This window comes from Oncorhynchus mykiss, chromosome 25 (assembly GCF_057628025.1).
Source record: "Oncorhynchus mykiss isolate SJ-2025 chromosome 25, ASM5762802v1, whole genome shotgun sequence".
Classification (NCBI taxonomy): Eukaryota; Metazoa; Chordata; class Actinopteri; order Salmoniformes; family Salmonidae; genus Oncorhynchus; species Oncorhynchus mykiss.
Genome location: NC_143046.1, coordinates 4,480,122 through 4,507,468, shown reverse-complemented (window position 1 = coordinate 4,507,468; position 27,347 = coordinate 4,480,122). Strand labels below are relative to the sequence as shown.

Sequence of the window (27,347 nt, the reverse complement as noted above, 5' to 3'; positions counted from 1 at the left end):
CCAGTAGAGGGGAATCTAACAAGTAGAGGGGAATCTAACCAGTAGAACTGGGGAATCTAACCAGTAGAGGGGAAACTAACCAGTTGAACTGGGGAAACTAACCAGTAGATCTGGGGAATCTAACCAGTAGAGGGGAATCTTACCAGTAGAACTGGGGAATCTAACCAGTAGACCTGGGGAATCTAACCAGTAGAACTGGAGATTCTAACCAGTAGAACTGGGGAATCTAACCATTAGAACTGGGGAATCTAACCAGTAGAACTGGGTAATCTAACCAGTAGAACTGGGGAATCTAACCAGTAGAACTGGGTAATCTAACCAGTAGAACTGGGTAATCTAACCAGTAGATCTGGGGAATCTAACCAGTAGAGGGGAATCTTACCAGTAGAACTGGGGAATCTAACCAGTAGACCTGGGGAATCTAACCAGTAGAACTGGAGATTCTAACCAGTAGAACTGGGGAATCTAACCATTAGAACTGGGGAATCTAACCAGTAGAACTGGGTAATCTAACCAGTAGAACTGGGGAATCTAACCAGTTGAGGGGAATCTAACCAGTAGAACTGGGTAATCTAACCAGTAGAACTGGGTAATCTAACCAGTAGAACTGGGGAATCTAACCAGTAGAACTGGGGAATCTAACCAGTAGAGGGGAATCTAACCAGTAGAGGCGAAACTAACCAGTAGAACTGGGGAATCTAACCAGTAGAGGGGAAACTAACCAGTTGAACTGGGGAAACTAACCAGTAGACCTGGGGAAACTAACCAGTAGAACTGGAGAATCTAACCAGTAGACCTGGGGAATCTAACCAGTAGAACTGGAGATTCGAACCAGTAGAACTGGGGAATGTAACCAGTAGAGGGGAAACTAACCAGTAGAGGGGAATCTAACCAGTAGAACTGGGGAAACTAACCAGTAGAGGGGAATCTAACCAGTAGAACTGGGGAAACTAACCAGTAGACGGGAAACTAACCAGTAGAACTGGGGAATCTAACCAGTAGAGGGAAACTAACCAGTAGAACTGGGGAATCTAACCAGTAGAGGGGAAACTAACCAGTAGAACTGGGGAATTTAACCAGTAGAGGGGAATCTAACCAGTAGACCTGGGGAATCTAACCAGTAGAACTGGGGAAAATTACCAGTAGAGGGGAATTTAACCAGTAGAGGGGAAACTAACCAGTAGAACTGGGGAATCTAACCAGTAGAGGGGAAACTAACCAGTAGAGGGGAAACTAACCAGTAGAACTGGGGAAACTAACCAGTAGAGGGGAATCTAACCAGTAGAGGGGAAACTAACCAGTAGAACTGGGGAATCTAACCAGTAGAACTGGGGAAACTAACCAGTGAACTGCGGAATCTAACCAGTAGAGGGGAATCTAACCAGTAGAGGCGAAACTAACCAGTAGAACTGGGGAATCTAACCAGTAGAGGGGAAACTAACCAGTTGAACTGGGGAAACTAACCAGTAGACCTGGGGAAACTAACCAGTAGAACTGGAGAATCTAACCAGTAGACCTGGGGAATCTAACCAGTAGAACTGGAGATTCGAACCAGTAGAACTGGGGAATGTAACCAGTAGAGGGGAAACTAACCAGTAGAGGGGAATCTAACCAGTAGAACTGGGGAAACTAACCAGTAGAGGGGAATCTAACCAGTAGAACTGGGGAGACTAACCAGTAGACGGGAAACTAACCAGTAGAACTGGGGAATCTAACCAGTAGAGGGAAACTAACCAGTAGAACTGGGGAATCTAACCAGTAGAGGGGAAACTAACCAGTAGAACTGGGGAATTTAACCAGTAGAGGGGAATCTAACCAGTAGACCTGGGGAATCTAACCAGTAGAACTGGGGAAAATTACCAGTAGAGGGGAATTTAACCAGTAGAGGGGAAACTAACCAGTAGAACTGGGGAATCTAACCAGTAGAGGGGAAACTAACCAGTAGAGGGGAAACTAACCAGTAGAACTGGGGAAACTAACCAGTAGAGGGGAATCTAACCAGTAGAGGGGAAACTAACCAGTAGAACTTGGGAATCTAACCAGTAGAACTGGGGAAACTAACCAGTGAACTGCGGAATCTAACCAGTAGAACTGGGGAATCTAACCAGTAGAACTGGTGAATCTAACCAGTAGAGGGGAATCTAACCAGTAGAACTGGGGAATCTAACCAGTAGAACTGGGGAATCTAACCAGTAGAACTGGGGAATCTAACCAGTAGAACTGGGAAATCTAACCAGTAGAACTGGGGAATCTAACCAGTAGAACTGGGGAATGTAACCAGTAGAACTGGGGAATCTAGCCAGTAGAACTGGAGAATCTAACCAGTAGAACTGGGGAATCTAACCAGTAGAACTGGGGAATCTAACCAGTAGAGCTGGGGAATCTAAGCAGTAGAACTGGGGAATTTAACCAGTAGAGGGGAATCTAACCAGTAGAGGGGAAACTAACCAGTAGAACTGGGGAATCTAACCAGTAGAACTAGGGAATCTAACCAGTAGAACTGGGGAATCTAAGCAGTAGGACTGGGGAATCTAACCAGTAGAGGGGAATCTAACCAGTAGAACTGGGGAATCTAACCAGTAGAACTGGGGAATCTAACCAGTAGAACTGGGGAATGTAACCAGTAGAGGGGAAACTAACCAGTAGAGGGGAATCTAACAAGTAGAGGGGAATCTAACCAGTAGTACTGGGGAATCTAACCAGTAGAGGGGAAACTAACCAGTTGAACTGGGGAAACTAACCAGTAGATCTGGGGAATCTAACCACTAGAACTGGGTAATCTAACCAGTAGAACTGGGGAATCTAACCAGTTGAGGGAAATCTAACCAGTAGAACTGGGTAATCTAACCAGTAGAACTGGGTAATCTAACCAGTAGAACTGGGGAATCTAACCAGTAGAACTGGGGAATCTAACCAGTAGAGGGGAATCTAACCAGTAGAGGTGAAACTAACCAGTAGAACTGGGGAATCTAACCAGTAGAGGGGAAACTAACCAGTTGAACTGGGGAAACTAACCAGTAGAACTGGGGAATCTAACCAGTAGAGGGGAATCTAACCAGTAGAACTGGAGAATCTAACCAGTAGACCTGGGGAATCTAACCAGTAGAACTGGAGATTCGAACCAGTAGAACTGGGGAATCTAACCAGTAGAGGGGAATCTAACCAGTAGAACTGGGGAATGTAACCAGTAGAGGGGAAACTAACCAGTAGAGGGGAATCTAACCAGTAGAACTGGGGAAACTAACCAGTAGAGGGGAATCTAACCAGTAGAACTGGGGAAACTAACCAGTAGACGGGAAACTAACCAGTAGAACTGGGGAATCTAACCAGTAGAGGGAAACTAACCAGTAGAACTGGGGAATCTAACCAGTAGAGGGGAAACTAACCAGTAGAACTGGGGAATTTAACCAGTAGAGGGGAATCTAACCAGTAGACCTGGGGAATCTAACCAGTAGAACTGGGGAAAATTACCAGTAGAGGGGAATTTAACCAGTAGAGGGGAAACTAACCAGTAGAACTGGGGAATCTAACCAGTAGAGGGGAAACTAACCAGTAGAGGGGAATCTAACCAGTAGAACTGGGGAAACTAACCAGTAGAGGGGAATCTAACCAGTAGAGGGGAAACTAACCAGTAGAACTGGGGAATCTAACCAGTAGAACTGGGGAAACTAACCAGTGAACTGCGGAATCTAACCAGTAGAACTGGGGAATCTAACCAGTAGAACTGGGGAATCTAACCAGTAGAGGGGAATCTAACCAGTAGAACTGGGGAATCTAACCAGTAGAACTGGGGAATCTAACCAGTAGAACTGGGGAATCTAACCAGTAGAACTGGGGAATCTAACCAGTAGAACTGGGAAATCTAACCAGTAGAACTGGGGAATCTAACCAGTAGAACTGGGGAATGTAACCAGTAGAACTGGGTAATCTAGCCAGTAGAACTGGAGAATCTAACCAGTAGAACTGGGGAATCTAACCAGTAGAACTGGGGAATCTAACCAGTAGAGCTGGGGAATCTAAGCAGTAGAACTGGGGAATTTAACCAGTAGAGGGGAATCTAACCAGTAGAGGGGAAACTAACCAGTAGAACTGGGGAATCTAACCAGTAGAACTGGGGAATTTAACCAGTAGAGGGGAATCTAACCAGTAGAGGGGAAACTAACCAGTAGAACTGGGGAATCTAACCAGTAGAACTGGGGAATCTAACCAGTAGAACTGGGGAATCTAAGCAGTAGGACTGGGGAATCTAACCAGTAGAGGGGAATCTAACCAGTAGAACTGGGGAATCTAGCCAGTAGAACTGGAGAATCTAACCAGTAGAACTGGGGAATCTAACCAGTAGAACTGGGGAATCTAACCAGTAGAACTGGGGAATCTAACCAGTAGAACTGGGGAATGTAACCAGTAGAGGGGAAACTAACCAGTAGAGGGGAATCTAACAAGTAGAGGGGAATCTAACCAGTAGAACTGGGGAATCTAACCAGTAGAACTGGGGAATGTAACCAGTAGAACTGGGGAATCTAGCCAGTAGAACTGGAGAATCTAACCAGTAGAACTGGGGAATCTAACCAGTAGAACTGGGGAATCTAACCAGTAGAGCTGGGGAATCTAAGCAGTAGAACTGGGGAATTTAACCAGTAGAGGGGAATCTAACCAGTAGAGGGGAAACTAACCAGTAGAACTGGGGAATCTAACCAGTAGAACTGGGGAATCTAACCAGTAGAATTGGGGAATCTAAGCAGTAGGACTGGGGAATCTAACCAGTAGAGGGGAATCTAACCAGTAGAACTGGGGAATCTAACCAGTAGAACTGGGGAATCTAACCAGTAGAACTGGGGAATGTAACCAGTAGAGGGGAAACTAACCAGTAGAGGGGAATCTAACAAGTAGAGGGGAATCTAACCAGTAGTACTGGGGAATCTAACCAGTAGAGGGGAAACTAACCAGTTGAACTGGGGAAACTAACCAGTAGATCTGGGGAATCTAACCAGTAGAACTGGGTAATCTAACCAGTAGAACTGGGGAATCTAACCAGTTGAGGGAAATCTAACCAGTAGAACTGGGTAATCTAACCAGTAGAACTGGGTAATCTAACCAGTAGAACTGGGGAATCTAACCAGTAGAACTGGGGAATCTAACCAGTAGAGGGGAATCTAACCAGTAGAGGTGAAACTAACCAGTAGAACTGGGGAATCTAACCAGTAGAGGGGAAACTAACCAGTTGAACTGGGGAAACTAACCAGTAGAACTGGGGAATCTAACCAGTAGAGGGGAATCTAACCAGTAGAACTGGAGAATCTAACCAGTAGACCTGGGGAATCTAACCAGTAGAACTGGAGATTCGAACCAGTAGAACTGGGGAATCTAACCAGTAGAGGGGAATCTAACCAGTAGAACTGGGGAATGTAACCAGTAGAGGGGAAACTAACCAGTAGAGGGGAATCTAACCAGTAGAACTGGGGAAACTAACCAGTAGAGGGGAATCTAACCAGTAGAACTGGGGAAACTAACCAGTAGACGGGAAACTAACCAGTAGAACTGGGGAATCTAACCAGTAGAGGGAAACTAACCAGTAGAACTGGGGAATCTAACCAGTAGAGGGGAAACTAACCAGTAGAACTGGGGAATTTAACCAGTAGAGGGGAATCTAACCAGTAGACCTGGGGAATCTAACCAGTAGAACTGGGGAAAATTACCAGTAGAGGGGAATTTAACCAGTAGAGGGGAAACTAACCAGTAGAACTGGGGAATCTAACCAGTAGAGGGGAAACTAACCAGTAGAGGGGAATCTAACCAGTAGAACTGGGGAAACTAACCAGTAGAGGGGAATCTAACCAGTAGAGGGGAAACTAACCAGTAGAACTGGGGAATCTAACCAGTAGAACTGGGGAAACTAACCAGTGAACTGCGGAATCTAACCAGTAGAACTGGGGAATCTAACCAGTAGAACTGGGGAATCTAACCAGTAGAGGGGAATCTAACCAGTAGAACTGGGGAATCTAACCAGTAGAACTGGGGAATCTAACCAGTAGAACTGGGGAATCTAACCAGTAGAACTGGGGAATCTAACCAGTAGAACTGGGAAATCTAACCAGTAGAACTGGGGAATCTAACCAGTAGAACTGGGGAATGTAACCAGTAGAACTGGGTAATCTAGCCAGTAGAACTGGAGAATCTAACCAGTAGAACTGGGGAATCTAACCAGTAGAACTGGGGAATCTAACCAGTAGAGCTGGGGAATCTAAGCAGTAGAACTGGGGAATTTAACCAGTAGAGGGGAATCTAACCAGTAGAGGGGAAACTAACCAGTAGAACTGGGGAATCTAACCAGTAGAACTGGGGAATTTAACCAGTAGAGGGGAATCTAACCAGTAGAGGGGAAACTAACCAGTAGAACTGGGGAATCTAACCAGTAGAACTGGGGAATCTAACCAGTAGAACTGGGGAATCTAAGCAGTAGGACTGGGGAATCTAACCAGTAGAGGGGAATCTAACCAGTAGAACTGGGGAATCTAGCCAGTAGAACTGGAGAATCTAACCAGTAGAACTGGGGAATCTAACCAGTAGAACTGGGGAATCTAACCAGTAGAACTGGGGAATCTAACCAGTAGAACTGGGGAATGTAACCAGTAGAGGGGAAACTAACCAGTAGAGGGGAATCTAACAAGTAGAGGGGAATCTAACCAGTAGAACTGGGGAATCTAACCAGTAGAGGGGAAACTAACCAGTTGAACTGGGGAAACTAACCAGTAGATCTGGGGAATCTAACCAGTAGAGGGGAATCTTACCAGTAGAACTGGGGAATCTAACCAGTAGACCTGGGGAATCTAACCAGTAGAACTGGAGATTCTAACCAGTAGAACTGGGGTATCTAACCATTCGAACTGGGGAATCTAACCAGTAGAACTGGGTAATCTAACCAGTAGAACTGGGGAATCTAACCAGTTGAGGGGAATCTAACCAGTAGAACTGGGTAATCTAACCAGTAGAACTGGGTAATCTAACCAGTAGAACTGGGGAATCTAACCAGTAGAACTGGGGAATCTAACCAGTAGAGGGGAATCTAACCAGTAGAGGCGAAACTAACCAGTAGAACTGGGGAATCTAACCAGTAGAGGGGAAACTAACCAGTTGAACTGGGGAAACTAACCAGTAGAACTGGGGAATCTAACCAGTAGAGGGGAATCTAACCAGTAGAACTGGAGAATCTAACCAGTAGACCTGGGGAATCTAACCAGTAGAACTGGAGATTCGAACCAGTAGAACTGGGGAATCTAACCAGTAGAGGGGAATCTAACCAGTAGAACTGGGGAATGTAACCAGTAGAGGGGAAACTAACCAGTAGAGGGGAATCTAACCAGTAGAACTGGGGAAACTAACCAGTAGAGGGGAATCTAACCAGTAGAACTGGGGAAACTAACCAGTAGACGGGAAACTAACCAGTAGAACTGGGGAATCTAACCAGTAGAGGGAAACTAACCAGTAGAACTGGGGAATCTAACCAGTAGAGGGGAAACTAACCAGTAGAACTGGGGAATTTAACCAGTAGAGGGGAATCTAACCAGTAGACCTGGGGAATCTAACCAGTAGAACTGGGGAAAATTACCAGTAGAGGGGAATTTAACCAGTAGAGGGGAAACTAACCAGTAGAACTGGGGAATCTAACCAGTAGAGGGGAAACTAACCAGTAGAGGGGAATCTAACCAGTAGAACTGGGGAAACTAACCAGTAGAGGGGAATCTAACCAGTAGAGGGGAAACTAACCAGTAGAACTGGGGAATCTAACCAGTAGAACTGGGGAAACTAACCAGTGAACTGCGGAATCTAACCAGTAGAACTGGGGAATCTAACCAGTAGAACTGGGGAATCTAACCAGTAGAGGGGAATCTAACCAGTAGAACTGGGGAATCTAACCAGTAGAACTGGGGAATCTAACCAGTAGAACTGGGGAATCTAACCAGTAGAACTGGGGAATCTAACCAGTAGAACTGGGAAATCTAACCAGTAGAACTGGGGAATCTAACCAGTAGAACTGGGGAATGTAACCAGTAGAACTGGGGAATCTAGCCAGTAGAACTGGAGAATCTAACCAGTAGAACTGGGGAATCTAACCAGTAGAACTGGGGAATCTAACCAGTAGAGCTGGGGAATCTAAGCAGTAGAACTGGGGAATTTAACCAGTAGAGGGGAATCTAACCAGTAGAGGGGAAACTAACCAGTAGAACTGGGGAATCTAACCAGTAGAACTGGGGAATCTAACCAGTAGAACTGGGGAATCTAAGCAGTAGGACTGGGGAATCTAACCAGTAGAGGGGAATCTAACCAGTAGAACTGGGGAATCTAACCAGTAGAACTGGGGAATCTAACCAGTAGAACTGGGGAATGTAACCAGTAGAGGGGAAACTAACCAGTAGAGGGGAATCTAACAAGTAGAGGGGAATCTAACCAGTAGTACTGGGGAATCTAACCAGTAGAGGGGAAACTAACCAGTTGAACTGGGGAAACTAACCAGTAGATCTGGGGAATCTAACCAGTAGAGGGGAATCTTACCAGTAGAACTGGGGAATCTAACCAGTAGACCTGGGGAATCTAACCAGAAGAACTGGAGATTCTAACCAGTAGAACTGGGGAATCTAACCATTAGAACTGGGGAATCTAACCAGTAGAACTGGGTAATCTAACCAGTAGAACTGGGGAATCTAACCAGTTGAGGGGAATCTAACCAGTAGAACTGGGTAATCTAACCAGTAGAACTGAGTAATCTAACCAGTAGAACTGGGGAATCTAACCAGTAGAACTGGGGAATCTAACCAGTAGAGGGGAATCTAACCAGTAGAGGCGAAACTAACCAGTAGAACTGGGGAATCTAACCAGTAGAGGGGAAACTAACCAGTTGAACTGGGGAAACTAACCAGTAGAACTGGGGAATCTAACCAGTAGAGGGGAATCTAACCAGTAGAACTGGAGAATCTAACCAGTAGACCTGGGGAATCTAACCAGTAGAACTGGAGATTCGAACCAGTAGAACTGGGGAATCTAACCAGTAGAACTGGGGAATCTAACCATTAGAACTGGGGAATCTAACCAGTAGAGGGGAATCTAACCAGTAGAACTGGGGAATGTAACCAGTAGAGGGGAAACTAACCAGTAGAGGGGAATCTAACCAGTAGAACTGGGGAAACTAACCAGTAGAGGGGAATCTAACCAGTAGAACTGGGGAAACTAACCAGTAGACGGGAAACTAACCAGTAGAACTGGGGAATCTAACCAGTAGAGGGAAACTAACCAGTAGAACTGGGGAATCTAACCAGTAGAGGGGAAACTAACCAGTAGAACTGGGGAATTTAACCAGTAGAGGGGAATCTAACCAGTAGACCTGGGGAATCTAACCAGTAGAACTGGGGAAAATTACCAGTAGAGGGGAATTTAACCAGTAGAGGGGAAACTAACCAGTAGAACTGGGGAATATAACCAGTAGAGGGGAAACTAACCAGTAGAGGGGAATCTAACCAGTAGAACTGGGGAAACTAACCAGTAGAGGGGAATCTAACCAGTAGAGGGGAAACTAACCAGTAGAACTGGGGAATCTAACCAGTAGAACTGGGGAATCTAACCAGTAGAGGGGAATCTAACCAGTAGAGGGGAATCTAACCAGTAGAACTGGGGAATCTAACCAGTAGAGGGGAATCTAACCAGTAGAGGGGAATCTAACCAGTAGAACTGGGGAATCTAACCAGTAGCACTCTGTGTGAGTTGGCGCTTTGTTTCTTTCAATAGGTTTTGACCTGAGAGAGATATTTGTCAATTAAAATGCCCGATAGACAGGTGGACATAACACCTCCAATATTTTGTATGGTCTGTGTGTGTGTGTGTGTGTGTGTGTGTGTGTGTGTGTGTGTGTGTGTGTGTGTGTGTGTGTGTGTGTGTGTGTGTGTGTGTGTGTGTGTGTGTGTGTGTGTGTGTCATAGACTGAGACTGGTGGTTATTTTGGGAAGTCAGCTCTCAAGGGCAAAACACACTGTCCCGAATCGAATCATCTGAAACCTGAGAATCAGCAGGGAACCAATGACGAATCAAATACTCTCAGTGGAGCAATCTTAAACGAACGGTTCAGAACCAATTCAGTGGTTTATTAACTGTGATGTCCTTCTGATCATAGAAATCAATTATAGAAAAGAAGATTACATTTAAACTCTCTACTGTTTAACGCAAGTGACTCCTGTGATATTAGAATGTATAACCTCATGTCATGGAGAAGCAACACACACTCTCCTCCATTTCTAGCTCATTCTTTCTTTCTTTCCATCCTTGTCTCTCCCTCCTCCATATATCACTCTTTCTCACTCTCTACGATCCCCCCCATCGCTCTCGTAACCTCCGTCTCCACATCTGCACGTCTCTGTCTCTCTCTCTCTCTCTCTCTCTCTCTCTTTCCCTCTCCCCCCTCTCTCTCTCTCTCTCTCTCTCTCTCTCTCTCTCTCTCTCTCTCTCTCTCTCTCTCTCTCTCTCTCTCCCTCTCTCTCCCTCTCTCTCTCTCTCTCTCTCTCTCCCTCTCTCTCTCTCTCCCCCCCTCTCTCTCTCTCCCCCTCTCTCTCTCCCTCTCTCTCTCTCTCTCTCTCCCTCCCCCTCTATCCCCTCTCTCTCTCTCTCTCTCTCCCACCTCTTTCTCTCCCTCTCTCTCTCTCTCTCTCCCTCCCCCCCTCTCTCTCCCCCTCCCTCCAGTGGTGGTGATGTCAAGAGTTGCAAAGCATTATGGGTAGTATCAGAGGATTCCCTGCGTTGCTGTAAACATGACGTATTTTCTCTTTGTCTTGCTTCCACATAGTCGTAGTGAGGATGTGGGTGTAATGTCCCATCCATATCCACGCGTTCTTTTCCGTAGATAAATGCCCTTAAGGCATCATTATGTGAGTACCAGACATGACATTCTGTTGACATGAAGATATTAGCGCTAGTATGCTAATGAGAGGATGCTGCTATATGGGGCTGTTGGTATCCTAGTGGTTAGAGTGTTGGGACAGTAACCCCAAAGGTTGCTGGATCGAATCCCTGAGCTGACAAAAAGTTTTAAAAAATCTGTCGTTCTGCCCCCTGAAGAAGGCAGTTAACCCACTGTTCCCCAGTAGGCCGTCATTGTAAATAAGAATTTGTTCTTTAACTGACTTGCCTAGTTAAATAAATAAAAAGTATGTCTGTCTCTACTGTGTCCTTGGAGCAGCTGTTATAGTTTACATTAGCTAGTGCTTCCCTCTGGTGGATGGAGTGGAGTATTGCCACAGGATTCAAGCTGAACATATTCTAACTAACTCGACCAGGACTAACCAGGCTCCAGAGCTATCCAAGCTCCAGAGCTAACCGGGCTCCAGAGCTAACCAGGCTCCAGAGCTATCCAGGCTCCAGAGCTAACCGGGCTCCAGAGCTAACTGGGCTCCAGAGCTAACCGGGCTCCAGGACTAACCAGGCTCCAGAGCTAACCGGGCTCCAGGACTAACCGGGCTCCAGAGCTAACCGGGCTCCAGAGCTAACCGGGCTCCAGGACTAACCGGGCTCCAGAGCTAACTGGGCTCCAGAGCTAACCGGGCTCCAGAGCTAACCGGGCTCCAGAGCTAACCGGGCTCCAGAGCTAACCGGGCTCCAGAGCTAACTGGGCTCTAGAGCTAACCGGGCTCCAGAGCTAACTGGGCTCCAGAGCACTGTCAAGAGATCTGAAGATCTTAGCTTGGTGTTGTGTTAAGGTCGCTAACATTGTACTTGTTATACTGTAGTGTAATGACCATTTTTCCCTGTCAGGTTAAAAAGAGAACATTGTGTCCTTATTGCCTGATTGTCTTCATTTTGGACTTGATGTGATTGGTCTGGTTTGATCACTCTGTGTGCGACACAGGAGAATGGAACGGAGCAGATGGAATGGCATCGAACACCTGGAAACCATGGAAACCACGTGTTCGATATATTCTTTACCACTCCACAGACTCCACTCCGGTTATTACCATGAGCCTGTCCTCTATAGGGACACAGACGCCACTCCGGTTATTACCATGAGCCTGTCCTCTATAGGGACACAGACTCCACTCCGGTTATTACCATGAGCCTGTCCTCTATAGGGGCACAGACTCCACTCCGGTTATTACCATGAGCCTGTCCTCTATAGGGACACAGACTCCACTCCGGTTATTACCATGAGCCTGTCCTCTATAGGGACACAGACTCCACTCCGGTTATTAGCATGAGCCTGTCCTCTATAGGGACACAGACTCCACTCCGGTTATTACCATGAGCCTGTCCTCTATAGGGACACAGACTCCACTCCGGTTATTACCATGAGCCTGTCCTCTATAGGGACACAGACTCCACTCCAGTTATTACCATGAGCCCGTCCTCCACAATTAAGGTGTCACCAGTGTCCTGTGGGTTGCTCCCTATAAAGGGAATAGAGACACAGACACTACCTCTCTATAGGGACACAGACACTACCTCTCTATAGGGACACAGACACTTCCTCTCTATATGGACACAGACACTACCTCTCTATAGGGACACAGACACTACCTCTCTATAGGGACACAGACACTACCTCTCTATAGGGACACAGACACTGCCTCTCTATAGGGACACAGACACTGCCTATCTATAGGGACACAGACACTACCTCTCTATAGGGACACAGACACTACCTCTCTATAGGGACACAGACACTGCCTCTCTATAGGGACACAGACACTGCCTCTCTATAGGGACACAGACACTGCCTCTCTATAGGGACACAGACACGGCCTCTCTATAGGGACACAGACACTCCCTCTCTCTGAGGTCTGTCTCTATTTAAATACTGTCTCCCTCTCTCTGTCTCCCCCTCCTCTCTATTTACATACTGTCTCCCTCTCTCTGTTTCTCTCTCCTCTCTATTTAAATACTGTCTCCCTCTCTCTGAGGTCTGTCTCTATTTAAATACTGTCTCCCTCTCTCTGTCTCCCTCTCCTCTCTATTTACATACTGTCTCCCTCTCTTTGAGGTCTGTCTCCATTTAAATACTGTCTCCCTCTCTCTGTCTCTCTCTCCTCTCTATTTAAATACTGTCTCCCTCTCTCTGTCTCTCTCTCCTCTCTATTTAAATACTGGCTCCCTCTCTCTGTCTCTCTCTCCTCTCTTTTTAAATACTGTCTCCCTCTCTCTGTCTCTCTCTCCTCTCTATTTAAATACTGGCTCCCTCTCTCTGTCTCTCTCTCCTCTCTATTTAAATACTGTCTCCCTCTCTCTGTCTCTCTCTCCTCTCTATTTAAATACTGTATCCCTCTCTCTGAGCTCTGTCTCTCCTCTCTATTTAAATACTGTCTCCCTCTCTGAGCTCTGTGTCTCCTCTCTATTTAAATACTGTCTCCCTCTCTGAGCTCTGTCTCTCCTCTCTATTTAAATACTGTCTCCCTCTCTCTGAGGTCTGTCTCTATTTAAATACTGTATCCCTCTCTCTGAGCTCTGTCTCTCCTCTCTATTTAAATACTGTCTCCCTCTCTGCGCTCTGTGTCTCCTCTCTATTTAAATACTGTCTCCCTCTCTGAGCTCTGTCTCTCCTCTCTATTTAAATACTGTCTCCCTCTCTCTGAGGTCTGTCTCTATTTAAATACTGTATCCCTCTCTCTGAGCTCTGTCTCTCCTCTCTATTTAAATACTGTCTCCCTCTCTGAGCTCTGTGTCTCCTCTCTATTTAAATACTGTCTCCCTCTCTGAGCTCTGTCTCTCCTCTCTATTTAAATACTGTCTCCCTCTCTCTGAGGTCTGTCTCTATTTAAATACTGTATCCCTCTCTCTGAGCTCTGTGTCTCCTCTCTATTTAAATACTGTCTCCCTCTCTGAGCTCTGTCTCTCCTCTCTATTTAAATACTGTCTCCCTCTCTCTGAGGTCTGTCTCTATTTAAATACTGTATCCCTCTCTCTGAGCTCTGTGTCTCCTCTCTATTTAAATACTGTCTCCCTCTCTGAGCTCTGTCTCTCCTCTCTATTTAAATACTGTCTCCCTCTCTGAGCTCTGTCTCTCCTCTCTATTTAAATACTGTCTCCCTCTCTCTGAGATCTGTCTCTCCTCTCTATTTAAATACTGTCTCCCTCTCTCTGAGATCTGTCTCTCCTCTCTATTTAAATACTGTCTCCCTCTCTCTGAGGTCTGTCTCTATTTAAATACTGTATCCCTCTCTCTGAGCTCTGTCTCTCCTCTCTATTTAAATACTGTCTCCCTCTCTCTGAGATCTGTCTCTCCTCTCTATTTAAATACTGTCTCCCTTTCTCTGAGGTCTGTCTCTATTTAAATACTGTATCCCTCTCTCTGAGCTCTGTCTCTCCTCTCTATTTAAATACTGTCTCCCTCTCTGAGCTCTGTGTCTCCTCTCTATTTAAATACTGTCTCCCTCTCTGAGCTCTGTCTCTCCTCTCTATTTAAATACTGTCTCCCTCTCTGAGCTCTGTCTCTCCTCTCTATTTAAATACTGTCTCCCTCTCTCTGAGGTCTGTCTCTATTTAAATACTGTATCCCTCTCTCTGAGCTCTGTCTCTCCTCTCTATTTAAATACTGTCTCCCTCTCTGAGCTCTGTCTCTCCTCTCTATTTAAATACTGTCTCCCTCTCTGAGCTCTGTCTCTCCTCTCTATTTAAATACTGTCTCCCTCTCTCTGAGGTCTGTCTCTATTTAAATACTGTATCCCTCTCTCTGAGCTCTGTCTCTCCTCTCTATTTAAATACTGTCTCCCTCTCTGAGCTCTGTCTCTCCTCTCTATTTAAATACTGTCTCCCTCTCTCTGAGATCTGTCTCTATTTAAATACTGTATCCCTCTCTCTGAGGTCTGTCTCTATTTAAATACTGTATCCCTCTCTCTGAGCTCTGTCTCTCCTCTCTATTTAAATACTGTATCCCTCTCTCTGAGCTCTGTGTCTCCTCTCTATTTAAATACTGTCTCCCTCTCTGAGCTCTGTCTCTCCTCTCTATTTAAATACTGTCTCCCTCTCTCTGAGGTCTGTCTCTATTTAAATACTGTATCCCTCTCTCTGAGCTCTGTCTCTCCTCTCTATTTAAATACTGTATCCCTCTCTCTGAGCTCTGTGTCTCCTCTCTATTTAAATACTGTCTCCCTCTCTGAGCTCTGTCTCTCCTCTCTATTTAAATACTGTCTCCCTCTCTCTGAGGTCTGTCTCTATTTAAATACTGTATCCCTCTCTCTGAGCTCTGTCTCTCCTCTCTATTTAAATACTGTCTCCCTCTCTGAGCTCTGTGTCTCTCTCTTCTCTCCAAGGAGCAGGAGCAGGACTACGAACAAGAGGCATAAATCCACCAGTCCAGTTCTCCATCCAACCAGCAGCACAATACCGACATGTATTCAAACAAAAAGAACAGATGCTGAAACTACGACAACAAAACAAATCTGATCCCGTTGCAAAAAAAAAAAATGTACAAAATCCACAAACAAGAATTCCACCTGAGACAAAACATTCCTCCTCCTCTTCAAGACGAATCTTTTCTGATAATCGATGCTATATTGTAAATGTCATGTTACCGCTGTAATGTGTTGGGTCGTGTAGTTGTTTCTTGAGGTGTAGAAGAGCCGCCCGCTGTCTCGAGTCTCGTTTCCTTGATTCCCTCCCAATGGAAACGAGACCCCCGGACCAGGCCTTATATGGCTTGTGACCATAGAAATACGATCCATAGAACAGGCCTCCCCATTCAAGACTGGACTCTATTTCTATGCGTGTGACTCTTTGTGTGTTTTCTGTATTTATAAATGTGAGATAATAATAGGTGTATTTTTCTCATCTTCCAACAACAACGTTGGGGGCGTTAGAAAATAATTAATCCGATTGCAGATATAGATATGACTACTACCAATAACATTCTATAAGTGTGTACAATGTCTGTTTGTGGGTTCTCTCTTTTGGATTTACTTTTGGAGCACGTTTATATTAATTTAATGTATTTTTAAGTCAGAGTTTTATACATTGTATCTTTATAGTTGCTTGTGAAATCATTCTTGGTGGAACTATCTGTTAGAAATGGATAAACTACGTGTGTGTGTGTGTGTGTGTGTGTGTGTGTGTGTGTGTGTGTGTGTGTGTGTGTGTGTGTGTGTGTGTGTGTGTGTGTGTGTGTGTGTGTGTTTGTGTGTGTGTGTGTGTACTGAAGATTTTAACAAGTTAAAGTCAATATATTATGTCTTGAAATCATAATGGTTGTCAGATCAATATGTGCTTTAAAGTGCAGGACTTGTCAATATAAAGGTTTATGTGTCAATGCAGACAAACTAACACACCTTCTGTAAATAAAAACGTCAGAAAAAAGAAACTAAGTGTGGGTTGTTTATTAGAATGTTCAAACCAGGAAGTACAGACCTCTTTACACACACACCCTCTATTTATCTATCTATCTATCTATTTGTCTGTCTGTCTGTCTGTGTCCGCCCGCCCCCCTGTCTGTCCGTCCGTCCGTCCGCCCCCTCCCTATCTATCTATCTATCTATCTATCTATCTATCTATCTATCTATCTATCTATCTATCTATCTATCTATCTATCTATCTATCTATCTATCTATCTCTCTCTCTCTCTCTCTCTCTCTCTCTCTCTCTCTCTCTCTCTCTCTCTCTCTCTCTCTCTCTCTCTCTCTCTCTCTCTCTCTCTCTCTCTCTCTCTCTCTCTCTCTCTCTCTCTCTCTCTCTCTCTCTCTCTCTCTCTCTCTCTCTCTCTCTCTCTCTCTGTCTGTCATATCAGTGAGTCTCTGTCATACACAATCTCTCTCTCTTTGTCTCTACATCCCTTTCTCCCATTCTGTATGGTGTGACTATGGGTGTCTGTGCCTCTGTGCTAGCAGACAGACCAACAGAGTGTTTAGAATCTGCTGAGGTGGGGCCCTGTCATAGCTGGGATGCCTGTGTAATCTAGGCTGTGTAGTGAGGTTTAGTCTGGTTAATCCATCCGGAACATCCAGTAGCCCCGGGCCACTAACAGAGGGTATTAAACCTCCCCCTCTCTGCACCAGTGCTCTCTGTACTGCCCCTCTCTAACCCGCTCTACTGTACCACTGCTGCTGTCCGGACCAGAACCAGAGGACCAGCGCCTCCAAGGAGACAGAGGACAAGAGCCTCCAAGGAGACAGAGGACCAGGGAGAGACAGAGAGATTGAAAAACATCATGGCCTCTTTTAAGAAATCTTTTGAAGGGCTGAAGGGCTCCACTCAATCAGCAGCCAAGGGAGTCACAGAGCATGCAGGTAATGGTATGACGCTAGAGCTGTTCTCTTCGTTAGACGGTGTCGGAGAACTTAACTTTAGTAACTTAGTAGTATCCGTGTAGAAAGGATGCCAACTATCTCCTTCTGCTGTGCAGGCAATTAGATAAATACCATTGAACAGCTACCTCGTTAACTTGATGGGATTTGCTTGATGTTTCGAACTGGGTGACCCAGGAAATAGATCTCGCATCATAACCTCTTAAAGTTCAACAGGTCGTCTGGATAATATTCATTATCTCTGTCTCAAGTCAGTGAATGCAAAAACCATTACGTTGTATTTGCCTTATAAAGCCTTGAAATCATCTATCTTTTAATCTGTGAAGTTAGAGGATTTATTTTGTATATCATTTCTCCTGAGACAGAAAATCCACCTTGATACAGCAGTCTGTGAATATCCTACTTGATACAGCAGTCTGTGAAAATCCTACTTGATAAGGCACTCTGTGAAAATCCTACTTGATACAGCAGTCTGTGAAAATCCTACTTGATACAGCAGTCTGTGAATATCCTACTAGATACAGCAGTCTGTGAACATCCTACTTGATACAGCAGTCTGTGAACATCCTACTTGATACAGCAGTCTGCGAAAATTCTACTTGATAAGGCAGTCTGTGAAAATCCTACTTGATACAGCAGTCTGCGAAAATCCTGTTGTGAGTGGAAAGAACAATATACAAAATTCACTATAACCCCTGTCTAATGTTCAGTCTTGTTGAAGGAGAATGTTGAGTAACACTGTTTGAAACATACCGGCATACCTGCTAAAAACAGTCATAACCTGTCATAACCTGTCATAACCTGTCATAACCTGTCATAACCTGTCATGTGATGACAGCTGACAGAACCTGTCAAAACCTGTCATGTGATGACAGCTGTCATAACCTGTCATAACCTGTCATGTGATGACAGAACCTGTCATAACCTGTCATGTGATGACAGAACCTGTCATAACCTGTCATAACCTGTCATAACCTGTCATAACCTGTCATGTGATGACAGCTGACAGAACCTGTCATATAACCTGTTATAACATAGCTACTGTGTTGTGTTCAGTCCAGGCAGCTCAGGAAACTGTACAGCAGGTGGCAGAGTCCTCCAAGGAAACAACCAACATAGGTACAGTACACACACACACACACACACCACACACACATACAGACACACACACACACACACACACACACACACACACACACACACACACATGTAGTTTATCCATTTTAAAAAACCCCGTTGAGGCATTGATGAGACATCTGTTTACCTCTAACAACAGGACCATGTAATACACTAAGGTGTTCTCGTCTCTCTCTCTCTCTCTCTCTCGCTCTCTCTCTCTCTCTCTCTCTGTCTATCTCTCTCTCTCTGTCTCTCTCTCTCTCTCTCTCTCTCTGTCTCTCTCTCTCTCTCTCTCTCTCTCTCTCTCTCTCTCTCTCTCTCTCTCTCTCTCTCTGTCTCTCTCTCTCTCTCTCTAGCGGCCACAGAGGCCAGCCGACAGACACATGCGGTCATTGGAACGGCAGCAGACAAGGCAACCGACACCATCAAGGAGTTTGGACAGAAGCTGGGGACTAAATGATCCCTCCAGCCTTTCCTTTACAGAGGGAAATCTTCATAAGTGGCACCCTATCCTGGCACCCTATCCTGCACTACCTGTTGAAAGTAGTGCAGTACTAAGGGAATAGGGTGCTATTTAATACAAATCCTTACGCCAGAAGAAAATAAAAATTTTTAAAATCGTACACAACGCAGAACAAACGTTCCACACTGAAAGATGTTCTTGAAATTGTTTTCAAACGGCTTCTTTTCCACAATGTGACGCTTTCTTTTTGTTTTCCTAGTGTTTCATTATATCTGATTATTTTTTTTACCAAAGATAATAAAGACATGAGTTCTCTTGAATCAGAGATATTCACCTTTCACAGGAACCTCACACAAAGACTAGCTACTGTACCTGTATGAACAGAGCTACCATAGCAAGGGTATCTACAGCAACACATACTGTACACTACCATAGCAACAGGGGACAGAGCCTACAGAGAGAGAGACATGTTGTTGTATTACAGCATTCATTTTTTAAATTTGATTAAATTTAGATTTTGTGTCACAATAAAAACACAACACCCCATAATGTCAACATGGAATTATGTTTTTTTTTTAAACAATTTTTACAAATTAATTAAAAATGTAAAAGCTGAAATGTCTTGAGTCAATTAGTATTCAACCCGTTTGTTATGGCAAGCCTAAATATGTTCAGGTGTAAAAATGTACTTAACAAGTCACATAATAAGTTGCATGGACTCACTCTGTGTGCAATAATAGTGTTTAACATGATTTTTGAATGACTACCTCATCTCTGTACCCCACACGATCTGTAATGTCCCTCAGTCGAGCAGTGAATTTCAAACACAGATTCAACCACAAAGACCAGGGAGGTTTTCCAATGCCTCTCAGAGAAGGACACCTATTGGTCGATGGGTAAACATAAAAAAGCAGACATTGAATACCCTTTGAGTATGGTGAAGTTATAAATGTCACTTTGGATGCTGCATCAATACACCCAGATACAGGCATCCTTCCTAACTCAGTTACCGGAGAGGAAGGAAACCACTCGGGGAAGGGTGACCTTTAAAACAGTTACAGAGTTTAATGGCTGTGATAGGAGAAAACAATATGGTAGTTACTCCACAATATTAACCTAAATGACAGAGTGAAATAAAGGAAGTCTGTACAGAATAAAAAATATTCCAAAACATGCATCCTGTTTGTAAGAAGGCACTAAAGTAAAACTGCAAAACATTTTACAAAAAAAATTAACTTCCATGTCCTGAATACAAAGCATTATGTTTGGGGCAAACACAACACATCACTGAGTACCACTCTCCATATTTTCAAGCCTGGTGGTGGCTGCATCATGTTATGGGTATGCTTGTCATTGGCAAGGACTAGAGAGATGTTTTAGGACAAAAATGTATGGAATAGAGCTAAGCACAGGCATTTAATTTTCAATACATTTTCAAAAATGTCTAAAAACATTTTTTCACTTTTTCATTATGGGATATCGTGTGTAAATAGGTGAGAAAAAAATATATTTAATCTATTTTGAATTCCGGCTGTAACACAAAAGAAAATGTAGAATAAGTCAAGGGGTATGAATACTTTCTGAAGGCACTGTATCTCACTACATTAAACACTTCACTTAATGCATTTATCATGCAAATAAACTGTTGACATTATCAACAATTCAGAAAGGGACATACAGTGATATTTATATATATATATATATATATATATATATATATATATATATACAATTATTTGTATGCTAAGTGTGTTTAATAGATGCACACTCATCACAATCTTCACCATCATAACTATCAGCACATCATCACTATCATCACCATCATAACTATCAGCACTATCAGCACTAACTTCACTATCATCACTATCATCACTATCATAACTATCAGCACTATCAGCACTATCATAACTATCAGCACTATCATCACTATCATCACTATCATCACCATCATAACTATCAGCACTATCAGCACTAACTTCACTATCATCACTATCATAACTATCAGCACTATCATCACTATCATCACTACCAGCACTATCAGCCCTATCAGCACCATCATCACTATCATTACTATCAGCACTATCAGCACTATCATAACTATCAGCACTATCATCACTACCAGCACTATCATAACTATCAGCACTATCAGTACTATCATCACTACCAGCACTATCATAACTATCATAACTGTCAGCACTATCATAACTATCATCACTATCATCACTATCATAACTATCAGCACTATCATCACTATCATCACTACCAGCACTATCAGCACTATCAGCACTATCATCACTACCAGCACTATCAGCACTATCATAACTATCATCACTATCATAACTATCAGCGCTATCATCACTACCAGCACTATCATAACTAACAGAACTATCATCACTATCATCACTACCAGCACTATCATAACTATCAGCACCTTCATCACTATCATCACTATTATAACTAGCATCACTATCATAACAATTAGCACTACCAGCACTATCATTACTATCATAACTATCAGCACTATCATAACTATCATAACTATCAGCACTATCAGCACTATCATCACTATCATAACTATCATCACTATGATAACTATCATCACTATGTTAACTGTCTTTTGGGCATCAGACTCCTGATGAGCATTTTATCTGAGTTGTTTACTTCAGCGCTCCTCACACACACACACACACACACACACACACACACACACACCTCCCTCCTATCACAGCGCCGGTTGCTAAGCAACAGAATTCAGAGAGCTGTGAGGCGGCCAGGGATTGGCTGAGGCCTTGGAAAGTGATATAGTGAGGATTTTGACTGTGCCAACATTGGAACACGGCGTTCCGGCCAAGCTTGTGGCCCCCCAAGAAACGCTGCTGCCGCTGCCTACACAATGTACTGATGCCTGTAACAATGAAAAAAGCCTGGCTTAGTTCTTATCGGTAAAACCTTAGCTTGTTTAAAATGTGCACACTTCCAGAAAGAAAATACCAGAGGATGCAGGCAGGAACAAGACAAAATAAATACAAAATGCTGCCTTTGCAATTTATTGTTACCTGTAACAATATGAAAGCTTGGCTTAGTTCTTATCGGTAAAGCTGAGACTAATTTATCAAGATGATCTTGGCTCCTGGAGCCCCACATTTCAAGGCTGCATTGAGACAATGACTTATCAGTGACCCAAGCCCTGCCATTGCGTCACTGAGTTGTCGTAGTGCTGCGGCATATGTACATTGTCCCAGGGACGTTGGCAGTCATAACGTAAGTAACCTAATGTATGTCCCTCTAACCCCCCCCCCCCCCCCTTCCCGAATGCCCCTAGTTAATCCTACAGCTATTGTATGCTGTAATCATGAGCCTATGAACCAGAGTTATGCTGTTAGCACTGAGGTGATGTGCCCTGGTAGGACGTCTGTCCACTGTGTGATGCTCACCCTGCACTATCGGCTCAAATATAAATAAATGTCCCCGTCATGTCTACTGCTGATGAACCGCTCAGTGAAACAAACACAACAATCAAGCATCCAAGAAAAGTGCTCAAAAATAGCCCCCGCGTTAACATGTGTAGCCTAGGAAACGAGGTTCATGAAGCTAATAAGTTGCTAGTAACAGATGACATTCATATTCTGACAATCTCTGAAACTCACTTAGATCATACCTTTGATGATACAGCGGTAGCAAGACATGGTTTCAACATCTACAGGAGAGACAGGATTGTGTGGGTGTTGCTGTGTATATTCCTGTGAAGCTTAGAGAGGATCTAATGTTAAATACTGTTGAAGTAATATGGCTACAGGTTCATCTGCCTCACCTAAAGCCCATTCTGGTGGGAAGCTGCTATAGACCACCAAGTGCTAACAGTCAGTATCTGGATAATGTTAAATACTGTTGAAGTAATATAACTATCATCACTTGTTTTTCAACCACTCCACAGGTTCATCTGCCTCACCTAAAGCCCATGCTGGTGGGAAGCTACACCAAGTGCTAACAGTCAGTATCTGGATAACATGTGTGAAATGCTTGATAGTGTACAGTGCCTTGCGAAAGTATTCGGCCCCCTTGAACTTTGCGACCTTTTGCCACATTTCAGGCTTCAAACATAAAGATATAAAACGTTATTTTTTTGTGAAGAATCAACAACAAGTGGGACACAATCATGAAGTGGAACGACATTTATTGGATTTTTCAAACTTTTTTAACAAATCAAAAACTGAAAAATTGGGCGTGCAAAATTATTCAGCCCCCTTAAGTTAATACTTTGTAGCGCCACCTTTTGCTGCGATTACAGCTGTAAGTCGCTTGGGGTATGTCTCTATCAGTTTTGCACATCGAGAGACTGACATTTTTTCCCATTCCTCCTTGCAAAACAGCTCGAGCTCAGTGAGGTTGGATGGAGAGCATTTGTGAACAGCAGTTTTCAGTTCTTTCCACAGATTCTCGATTGGATTCAGGTCTGGACTTTGACTTGGCCATTCTAACACCTGGATATGTTTATTTTTGAACCATTCCATTGTAGATTTTGCTTTATGTTTTGGATCATTGTCTTGTTGGAAGACAATTCTCCGTCCCAGTCTCAGGTCTTTTGCAGACTCCATCAGGTTTTCTTCCAGAATGGTCCTGTATTTGGCTCCATCCATCTTCCCATCAATTTGAACCATCTTCCCTGTCCCTGCTGAAGAAAAGCAGGCCCAAACCATGATGCTGCCACCACCATGTTTGACAGTGGGGATGGTGTGTTCAGGGTGATGAGCTGTGTTGCTTTTACGCCAAACATAACGTTTTGCATTGTTGCCAAAAAGTTCAATTTTGGTTTCATCTGACTAGAGCACCTTCTTCCACATGTTTGGTGTACCTCCCAGGTGGCTTGTGGCAAACTTTAACCGACACTTTTTATGGATATCTTTAAGAAATGGCTTTCTTCTTGCCACTCTTCCATAAAGGCCAGATTTGTGCAATATACGACTGATTGTTGTCCTATGGACAGAGTCTCCCACCTCAGCTGTAGCTCTCTGCAGTTCATCCAGAGTGATCATGGGCCTCTTGGCTGCATCTCTGATCAGTCTTCTCCTTGTATGAGCTGAAAGTTTAGAGGGACAGCCAGGTCTTGGTAGATTTGCAGTGGTCTGATACTCCTTCCATTTCAATATTTTCGCTTGCACAGTGCTCCTTGGGATGTTTAAAGCTTGGGAAATATTTTTGCATCCAAATCCGGCTTTAAACTTCTTCACAACAGTATCTCGGACCTGCCTGGTGTGTTCCTTGTTCTTCATGATGTTCTCTGCGCTTTTAACGGACCTCTGAGACTATCACAGTGCAGGTGCATTTATACGGAGACTTGATTACACACAGGTGGATTGTATTTATCATCATTAGTCATTTAGGTCAACATTGGATCATTCAGAGATCCTCACTGAACTTCTGGAGAGAGTTTGCTGCACTGAAAGTAAAGGGGCTGAAAAATTTTGCATGCCCAATTTCTCAGTTTTTGATTTGTTAAAAAAGTTTGAAATATCCAATAAATGTCGTTCCACTTCATGATTGTGTCCCACTTGTTGTTGATTCTTCACAAAAAAAATACAGTTTTATATCTTTATGTTTGAAACCTGAAATGTGGCAAAAGGTCGCAAAGTTCAAGGGGGCCGAATACTTTCGCAAGGCACTGTATGTGATATCAACAGAGAGGTATATTCTCTGGGTGACCTAAATATTGACGGACTTTCATCAAGCTGCCCCACTCAAGAAAAAGTTTCAAACTGTAACTAGTGCCTGCAACCTGGTTCAGGTTATCAGTCAATTTACCAGGGTATTTACAAACAGCACAGGAATTAAATCCTTCACATACTGTATATTGATCACATCTTTACTAATGCTGCAGAAATCTGCTCTAAAGCCGTATCCAAATCCATTGGATGTTTGTATGCATCTCCACACACGGAGACGCTTATAAAACTCTCCCTCACCCTCCATTTGGCAAATCTGACCATAATTATATCCTCCTGATTCCTGCTTACAAGCAAAACTAAAGCAGGAAGTACCAGTGACTCGCTCAATACAGAAGTGGTCAGATGACATGGATGCTACGCTACAGGACTGTTTTGCTAGCACAGACTGGAATATGTTCCGGGATTCATCCAATGGCATTAAGGAGTACACCACCTCAGTCATCAGCTTCATCAATAAGTGCATCGATGATGTCATCCCCACAGTGAACATACGTACAAATCCCAACCAGAAACCATGGAGTACAGGAAACATCCGCATCGAGCTAAAGACTAGAGCTGCTGCTTTCAAGGAGCGGGAAACTAATCCGGATGCTTAGAAGAAATCCCGCCATGCCCACAGACGAGCCCTCAGACGAGCCCTCAGACGAACCTGTGCCCAAGGAAGCGAAGGTAACCTGCCCAAATGATTACCGCCCCGTAGCACTCACGTCTGTAGCCATGAAGTGCTTTGAAAGGCTGGTCATTGCTCACATCAACAGCATCCTCCCGGATACCCTAGACCCATTCCAATTCTCATACCGCCAAAACAGAACCACAGATGACACAATCTCAATCGTTCACCACAATGCCCTTTCCCACCTGGGCAAAATAACCCCTATGTGAGAATGCTGTTCATGGACTACAGCTCAGCGTTCAACACCATAGTGCCCACGAAGCTCGTCACTAAGCTAAGGACCCTGGGACTAAACACCTCCCTCTGCAACTGGATCCTGGACTTTCTGACGGGCCGCCCCCAGGTAGTAAGGGTAGATAAGCAACAACACATCTGCTACGCTGATCCTCAACAATGGGGTCCATCAGAGGTGTGTGCTAAGTCCCCTCCTGTACTCCCTGTTCACCCCTGACTGCGTGGCCAGGCACGACTCCAACATCATCATTAAGTTTGCTGACGACACAACAGTGGTAGGCTTGATCACCGACAATGATGAGACAACCTATAGGGAGGAGGTCAGAGACCTGGCAGTGTGGTGCCAGGACAACAACCTCTCCCTCAACGTGATCAAGACAAAGGAACTGATCGTGGACTACAGGAAAAGGAGGGCTGAACAGGCCCCCATTAACATCGACGGGGCTGTAGTGGAGCGGGTCGTTGGTGATGTCCACATCACTAACAAACTATCATGGTCCAAACACACCAAGACAGTTGTGAAGAGGGCACGACAACACCTTTTTCCCCTCAGGAGACTGAAAAGATTTGGCATGGGTCCCCAGATCCTCAAAAATTTCTACAGCTGCACCATCGAGAGCATCCTGACCGGTTGCATCACCGCATGGCATGGTAACTGTTCGGCATCTGACCATAAGGCGCCACAGAGGGTAGTGCGTACGGCCCAGTACATCACTGGAGCTAAGCTTCCTGCCATTCAGGACCTACAGTTGAAGTCGGAAGTTTACATACACTTAGGTTGGAGTAATTAAAACTTGTTTTTCAACCACTCCACAAATTTCTTGTTAACAAACGACAGTTTGGCAAGTCGGTTAGGACATCTACTTTGTGAATGACACAAGTAATCTTTCCAACAATTGTTTACAGGCACATTATTTGACTTATAATTCACTGTATCACAATTTCAGTGGGTCAGAAGTTTACATACACTAAGTTGAATGTGCCTTTAAACAGCTTGGAAAATTCCAGAAAATTATGTCATGGCTTTAGAAGCTTCTGATAGGCTAATTTACATCATTTGAGTCAATTGGAGGTGTACTTGTGGATGTATTTCAAGGCCTACCATCAAACTCAGTGCCTCTTTGCTTGACATCATGGGAAAATCAAAATAAATCAGCCTGGTTCATCCTTTGGAGCAATTTCCAAACGTCTGAAGGTACCACATTCATCTGTACAAACAATAGTACGCTAGTATAAACACCGTGGGACCAGGCGGCCATCATACCGCTCAGGAAGGAAATGTGTTCTGTCACCTAGAGATGAACGTACTTTGGTGAAAAAAGTGCAAATCAATCCCAGAACAACAGCAGATGACCGTGTGAAGATGCTGGAGGAAACAGGTACAAAAGTATCTATATCCACAGTAATACAAGTCCTATATCGACATAACCTGAAAGGTCGCTCAGCAAGGAAGAAGCCACGGCTCCAAAACCGCCATAAAAAGACAGACTAGTTTGCAACTGCACATGGGAACAAAGATCGTACTTTTTGGAGAAATGTCCTCTGGTCTGATGAAACAAAAATAGAACTGTTTGGCCACAATGACCATCGTCATGTTTGGAGGAAAAAGGGGGAGGCTTGCAAGCTGAAAAACACCATCCCAACCGTGAAGCATGGGGGTGGCATCATCATGTTGTGGGGGTGCTTTGCTGCAGGAGGGACTGGTCTACTGGTCTACACAAAATAAATGGCATCATGAGGAAGGAAAATTGTGTGGATATATTGAAGCAACATCTCAAGACATCAGTCAGGAAGTTAAATCATACATACATACATACATACATACATACAAACAAAAGCCCTAATACCAGCCACCTGTGTGTGTGTGTGTGTGT

General features: G+C 44.1%; 2 protein-coding genes across 4 annotated transcripts in view; both read left to right on the top strand.

Annotated features, from left to right (window-relative positions):
* The window catches only part of sncb (synuclein, beta), a 62,049-nt gene extending 45,728 nt beyond the window's left edge, over window positions 1-16,321 (top strand). The window contains exon 6 of one of the 3 annotated variants that reach the window (XM_036970241.2): window positions 15,282-16,321. In XM_036970241.2, coding sequence (XP_036826136.1) covers window positions 15,282-15,311 — 30 coding nt within the window. In that variant the 3' untranslated portion in view covers window positions 15,312-16,321. Of the gene's footprint in view, window positions 1-15,278 lie in introns of all 3 variants that reach the window. The other 2 variants (XM_036970242.2, XM_036970240.2) reach the window with 2 other exon arrangements.
* A 611-nt stretch (window positions 16,322-16,932) lies between these two features.
* Window positions 16,933-19,461, top strand: adirf (adipogenesis regulatory factor). The gene is made up of 3 exons (XM_090221060.1): window positions 16,933-17,243; window positions 18,318-18,380; window positions 18,737-19,461. The coding sequence occupies exons 1-3, from the start codon at window positions 17,165-17,167 to the stop codon at window positions 18,838-18,840; spliced, it is 246 nt and encodes an 81-aa protein (XP_090077186.1). The 5' UTR covers window positions 16,933-17,164; the 3' UTR covers window positions 18,841-19,461.
* Window positions 19,462-27,347: the final 7,886 nt, after the last annotated feature.